Raw genomic sequence first — 7,117 nt, forward strand, 5'->3', positions numbered from 1 at the left:
GTTCATACAAGTGTCATAACACTTTATACAACACCTCTGTATTAAACGAATTCGGGACCATAAATTATTTCAGAATGTTTGGATCATGAGCTTATTTCCTATTTTTACTCATTATAAGATCTTAAATAAAATGGTAGGGTAGAAGTATTTTTCTAAAAAGATCTTATTTGTTCTCCAACAACTTATTTAAAATCCAATTAAGATTTGTTTTTTTTTAAATTTACCAAACACTTTGGAAGAGCTTATAAACTTTAAAACATCTTATAAGCTCATTTTAACATCTTATAAGCTTAACCAAACACGCTCTAAGTTTGGCTAAGTTTGGCAAAAGTGATATAGTACTAAATCTAGAATAATAAATACAGATTGATCGGGACCTCCTCACGAAAACCCCTTATTATTGTGCTAGATAATAGTAATGTAGCATTATTACTGTCTATATTATTGTGTTAAGTAGTAATATAGTTAATATTACTCTAAACGACAATAATATTACTGTTTTTACCGAGGCAAAAAATAAATTCTGGAAAAAAAAAATCAACGCTGCCGGCGGTGGCAATTTTTTCCCATGTGAACATGGTTTAAATTAGCCCCAAGATCAACTAGTCCAAACCAAAAACCATCCAATACAAAGTCTCTGTTTATTCTATTCTACACCCGATGACCTTCACTGATTTACACACATGGACATATACATATATGTATATGATTGTGTGTAAATTCAATTATTTGTTATCTAGACTCAAAACCAAAACTAAGCTAATAGATAGTCCAATCCCAAAGTTAATCGATTTCTCCTCTCTTTCGCTTGTACAATCTCAACTGCTTCAGTAAAACTGCAACTCCTTCTTTGAGGTTAGCTCTCCTGCCTTCATCATAGTTCCACAATTCAGAAATAATGTACCTTCCACTCGGGTTATATTCGTTTATCTCACACAAAGCTGATGTCACAGCATTGTAAACTTCTTCACCATAATTTTCCCTCAGGTCCCTCAGTTTTTCGTCATCTTCCTTTATCACAGCCTGTAATAAACCTCCCCAACAAGTCAGTTACCTTCCAAATTCTTAATGCACCAGAGTTTCTAGAAATCAATCGTAACGTGATATTAATTTTCGATTTCCATGTCATTTTTATGACAAAAAATCTAAATATTATACACAAGTTCAATAGCCTTCTCTTACTCTCACGTGGACAGTTTCGTTAATGTATGTGTCAAAACCATAGTAGTTTATTAAATTGAGTCTTGCACATGCGCTACCACTCCATTAACTATTTGATTCCGTAAACTATTATACTACATCTCAATTCAAATATGCAGATACCCATTGGGCTATAAAACATAAACATCAGTTTACGCTATGCTACGGAAATCAGAAAATTTGTATTCAGATTATTAAATCATTTAACAAATAAGTTGGTGCACATCAGTTTGACGCAGATGGTCAGAAAAAAGTGAGTGTGTAATAGGAAATAAATCTTAGGTAGACATGACCACCGGTTCGGTTAGAACCGGAACCTGAACCGGAACCGAACCGGGGTCCACGGTTTTAGAACCGGAGCGGAACCAGTTTGACCGGAACCGGTTCAGTTCCGGTTCCTCATTGTTGGAACCGAGAACTGACGGAATTTACACACAATTGGCAGCTCCTAACGGTCAGATTTTAAAAAAATTTAAAAGTAATTTTTTTTTTTAAATTGAATTTCCTTCAAAAATTCCAAAAGTAAAAAAATATTTTTAAGTATTTTAATAAAAAAATATTTTTTAAAGTATTGTAAAAAAAGCTTTACTTTTTTTTTTTAAGTCTTTGAAGTATTTTTTTTAAATTAACTATTTTTAAGTCGTTCTTAAGTAATTTTAATATATATATTAAAAAAAAAAAAGTCAGAACCGGCCGGTTCTAACCGGGAACCGAACCGTAAAGAACCGGATATTTTCAGTTCGGTTCCGGTTCCTCCAAAATCAGAATCGGAACCCGAACCGAACCGAACCGTGGTCAAGTCTAATCTTAGGTCGTTATCCAAACTAGGCAGTAAGCACTAGACTAATAATTGAAGCATTTTCAACAACTCGTTTACTATTATTAATTAGGACAACTTTGTCATGAATTATGCTCGACAATTTCTTAATATATATGCTTTAAAGCCATACCTGATGTGTACCATTAACGTCAACAACCTTCACAGGGTGCCATTCAGGGTCTCTAAGGTACTCTTCGAACAGAGAGCACAATTCGGAGGCCCTCTCATTTGCTTCAGCCTCATTATACTTTTTTTTCATTGCTTCATGAAATGGCTTGCTGTCGAGCTCCCCCATTCTCTTCACGCCAATACGACCATTTATTGATATTTCTTTGAAGCCCTAGAAAGCAACTTTTTGAGCCATTCCACTCCATATACTTTGTCCCAAAAAGGGGCCAAAAAAAAAAATGAAAAAACAAAAATAAAGTCGTAGAAAATTAAACAAAAAGAAAAGCCTAGCTTGCTTCTATGATCAAATTAAAACTGCATGATTTCATATCCTAATATCATCATAGACAAAGAGAAGGTACTGATTTAGACTTAACTCTGAACGAAAACAGATAAATTCATGCAAAGGAGTGAACTTTTATTTTCAATATACAAAAATAATTTAAAAATCTCACATTAACCAATTCTTTCCGAGCATCCTGTAGGTCATTATTTCTGTTGCGCTCCTGCAAAATTAAATATTGGTTTAAAGCTTCCAAATCTTGAAGCTCTTCTTCTTTCTCTCTCAATGCCTTGATCAGCAATTCCACTTTATTTAACACTCGTAAATCTCCTTCGTGCCCCATGTGCATCATCACATTTAGTTTACCTCTCAGTTGCTCTACTTCAAGCTGCACTGCTTGTTTTGCATCCAATTGTTTCTCCAATTGAATAATTCTCTTATGGAGCTTCTCCTTTTGTTTCTGATATCACAAAGGCAGCGTAGCATACAATTTATTACAGAATTTTGTACCTGACCTTCTGAAATAAGTCCACTCGTAATCCTATGGTAAATGAGAAGAATAAAGTACCTTATGTTCTTCGGCCAATTTCATTACATTCTCATCAGCTCTTCGTTGTTCCTTGGCAGCAGCTTGAAGAGAGCAATTTTTAACAGCATTCTGGATGAAAAATCGTTATTAAAAGGTTAATTACATATGCTTAATTACAGAGCATGGTGCACAATGAAAGATACATAATTCATTAAAACAATTATCAAATTTGACTTCTATATGGGATTTGGGCATTGTTATCATGCTACAAATGGTAGCATAAGCCAACTAGAGAAGGATGCTTTATTGGAGATATTAATATTAAGGTGGTGTTTACAAAAGCTTATTTAAATGCAGAAGTTAGTGATTGTGAGTTAAGTTGTAATAAAGTGGAAAATTAACTAAAATAAAAGAAGCAGGTACATGGGTGCTTTTAAAATTGTAGCTTAAAGCAGCTTATTTTAAGAGAAGCAAAAGCAAAAGCTTGTTTTGCAAAAACCTAAAAACAGATTATGTGCATAAAAAAGCTCATAATCTATTTCTAAAAGCATTTGCAAACACCACCTAAATGATACATTTCACTAACAGCTTAAGCTTTTGGTTGAGACGGTCAGTCAACATGGTATCAGAGCCAGGCCAAATGAAAAGGTCCTGAGTTCGAATCCCACAGCCACCCATTTCAAATATTTCAAGTGCAAGGAACGAATGCAGAAAATAACATATTTAGTAAAACACATCTGCTCCATATAAATTGCATATTCACAGGTTGATTTAAAAAAAAAAAGAAAAAAAAAAAGAAAAGAAAGAAAAAAGTCAACACAATGTAGCTTTCAACAAGAATCAAGCTTTCAAGTCAGTCAAGATATTTTAACCTAGAGTGTAGGTAAAAATTAGAAAACATGAAACTCGGAAACGGATTTACGTATTACTTGAACATACCACTTGCTATCATCAGTAAAGATCAATCAATTACGGATTTACTAATATTCAGAAAATTCAGAGGAAAGGGAAATACTAACTCATTTTCAGCGATCAATCAATTTTAGCCAAAATAAACATTAAAGATACAACTCATCATAACATCGAAGAAAGATATACAGAACCTGTTCAAGTTCTTCAGCGAGCCTTTCTCTCTCGATTTTGTTGTGTGTTTCACGTTTCATCAGCTCTTGACCCCTTCGCTCGAGATCTCTCTTTTGAGTTTCTAATTCAACTTTCAGCTTCTCATGGTCTTTGAATATCTTCTTGTAATGATCCCACGCACTCGACTGAATTTTTCTTATCTCTGATCCACCAAAAAAAAAAAGAAGAGTAAAATCAGGTACAAACAGACATCCGATTACATTGATTCCGAAAAACATCCTAAAAAACTATACGCACGAAAAAAAACCTTCATTGTAAACTCGACGAATATTATCCCTTTCCACGATCAATTGGCTTAAAGAGCTTTCAGTCTCCTTCACTTTACTCTCCATCTCAAGCAAGCACCTTTTTTTCGACTCGAAAGTATTCGTTAAACTAATTACAAGCTTGTTAGTCTTTCGAGCTTCCTCTTCCATGATATCCAACACAGTTCTTGGATCTCCGAATCTACGAAGAGTTTCTCCAATAACGTCGTTAGCATTATAGTCATCTACACGAGCAATCCACGCATAGAGATCCGAACTCTTGTCGGTCTTTGCCAACCAATTTGTCTTTCCATGATTGTTAACCTCGTAATCTTTGTCGAAAAACATAGCATCGGCAAATCCAGACCAATCCTTACGAAACTCAACAATAGCAGTACCCGAATGCCATTTGTCAATCCACAAAGTCCGAACCCTAATCGGATTAAACCCTCTCCTCGACAACCGATCCCTCAATTTACTACCACTCTCCCCCACATAGCGACCATCTATCAACTCAACAGGAATATTTACAACAACGCCACTCCATGGCCAGACAAGCATTTCACTAGGGTCGTAATCCGTAACAGCTTCCACTACAACAGAAGAAGAAGGCGGCTTTGTGGAACTGCCGGCACAAGCAACAGCAAAGTCGATTTGCAAGTACTTTGCCAGAGAAAGATGGTTCGCCTTGTCCTTTGCGGTTCTTTTCTTCGAACTACAAGTGGCAATCGCACTCGCGTGCTGCAACAGATCCTTATACTGGAAATTTATCGTCCTTCTCCAGGGGCAATATGGGCATATGTTAGTCTTTCGAGCTTCCTCTTCCAATATATCCGATATGGGTCTAAGGTAACCAATCTTGCGAAGATCTTCTCCAATAATACTATTAGATTTATAGTCGTCCACTCGAGCAATCCATGCATAGACGTCGTCCGAACTTTTGTCCGTCTTCGCCAACCAATTCCTCTTTCCATGATTAGTGGAGTCGTAAGCTTTCTCAAACGACATGGCGTCGGTTAATCCAGACCAATCTTTATGAAACTCAACTATAGCAGTTCCCGAATGGCCTTGGTAACTCCACAAAGGCCGAACTCTGATCGGATTAAATTTTCTCTTCGCCAACTGATTCCTTAATTTAATACCACCCTTCCCCACGTAATGACCATTCTTTAAATCGGTGGGAATGTTGACCATGACGCCGGTCCATGGCCAGACAAAAACCTCGTCACGGCCTTGTAACCCTTGTTCTAAAACGGCGGCAGCATGGCTCTTAGCGGAAGGCGGCTTCGAACCACCACCTGCGGGAAGAACAGCTATGTCGGTTTGCAAGTACTTTGTCAGCGCGACGTGATTCGCCTTGTCTCGTTCGGTTCTCTTCACATTCTGCGAACTACAACTGCCGATTGCAGTTGCATGCTGCAACAAATCCTCGTACCGGAAATCTCGGGTTCGTTTCTCCGGGCAGTAGGGACATGCGTAAGATTTGTTAGATATCTTAACCTGGTACTTACCATTCTTCAGCTCCTCGTACATCTTCTTCTCGTAATCATTTTCTGGACTATGCTCCCAAATAATTTCCATCACTCTCACATTCTCAATCAGTGAAAATAGAGAAATAAATTGAATTAAATTATTTCCATTTCACCGAATTAAATTGAATCTATTAGGGATTCACCCATCCATAAGGTAATCAGAAAAGGGGAAAAGAACAAACTCTGAAAATCTGCATTGACGTCTGAATTAAGCATAGTCGCCCTCTGGTTTCTTCGTTTTCCTGTGAATTTCACAAATTTTTGGAAGAATTTTACCAAAATTGCAGCATCTGAGCTGAATTTGCTAAAATCCAACCACATTCAACTAAATCATAAAAATGATTAATTCGAAAATTCTCAAAAATTTGTGTTGAAATTGAAAAAGTAAGCTAATTGGGAGCCGAAGCAATGACCAGTAGATACAGCCCCAGCAGCGATTACTGGAGAGCACTTACGCATCGTTTCTGTAATTACGATCCCACCATGGGACTTAATACAATTTGGTTTCTTGGAAGGGTTTTGGTGGGATTGGATTATTTTGGTCGGTTTACGCTGTTTCGAAAAGGTGAATTGGTACGTAGCTCAAGTTTGGTATCTTGGATTCGAACATTTGGATTGTGGCATCATAGCTTATCAATCTTGCATTAGTTTTATTTGATTGATTCCGAACATTGTGACATTGTGTGAAATTATAAAAGTGCCCCCTCGGGGCCATCTAAAATATTCTAAAATATCTTTATGTTTGCAGGGGACACTTCTTTAAAAAGATGCATATATTTTGATTTTTCCCCAAGTTAATTTTTTTTTTGCCCTAACTCATCATCTTTTATCAATTGTATGGCATACGATTTGCTCATCTAAAAATCATATCGATTGTTTGTTCCAATAGTTCATATTGACCGTATTGTTCACCATCTCACCATGAGTGGCATCAATTCTTTGGGTGCGAGGGCACGTGGAGGCGGTTCTACACGTTGTGGTTGTCATTTTGATGAAGCAGTGCCGCTATTTTGCTACTGTGGGTTGAAGTTACAGTAAAGACGTCGTCGACGAGTGCCGATCCAGGTTGTCGGTTTGTTTCATGTCCGGAACGAAGGAGGGTAATTTAGTTGGTCAATTTTCCATATTCGTTGTTAATTAATTATTTATATCAGTTATTCATTTAAAAGTAAAAGCCAAATTTGAATTGCTCAAGAT

At 36.6% G+C, this 7,117-nt stretch overlaps 1 protein-coding gene across 2 annotated transcripts; it reads right to left on the reverse strand.

The window, feature by feature from the left end:
• Positions 1-378: 378 nt before the first annotated feature.
• LOC105951171 (protein INVOLVED IN DE NOVO 2) lies at positions 379-6,580 on the reverse strand. Of its 2 annotated transcripts, none has more exons than XR_016031838.1 (6): positions 4,391-6,580; positions 4,104-4,285; positions 3,040-3,129; positions 2,644-2,931; positions 2,151-2,397; positions 379-1,023 (listed from the first exon to the last, which is right to left on the reverse strand). XR_016031838.1 is itself a non-coding variant. In XM_012974562.2 (6 exons), the coding sequence occupies exons 1-6, from the start codon at positions 5,967-5,969 to the stop codon at positions 784-786; spliced, it is 2,589 nt and encodes an 862-aa protein (XP_012830016.1). In that variant the 5' UTR covers positions 5,970-6,580; the 3' UTR covers positions 379-783. The 2 variants fall into 2 exon arrangements, 1 of the variants encoding a protein (XP_012830016.1); XM_012974562.2 differs by having other exon boundaries at positions 2,151-2,360.
• Positions 6,581-7,117: the final 537 nt, after the last annotated feature.

Source organism: Erythranthe guttata, chromosome 6 (genome assembly GCF_056151865.1).
Source record: "Erythranthe guttata isolate IM_541 chromosome 6, IM_541, whole genome shotgun sequence".
NCBI lineage: Eukaryota > Viridiplantae > Streptophyta > Magnoliopsida > Lamiales > Phrymaceae > Erythranthe > Erythranthe guttata.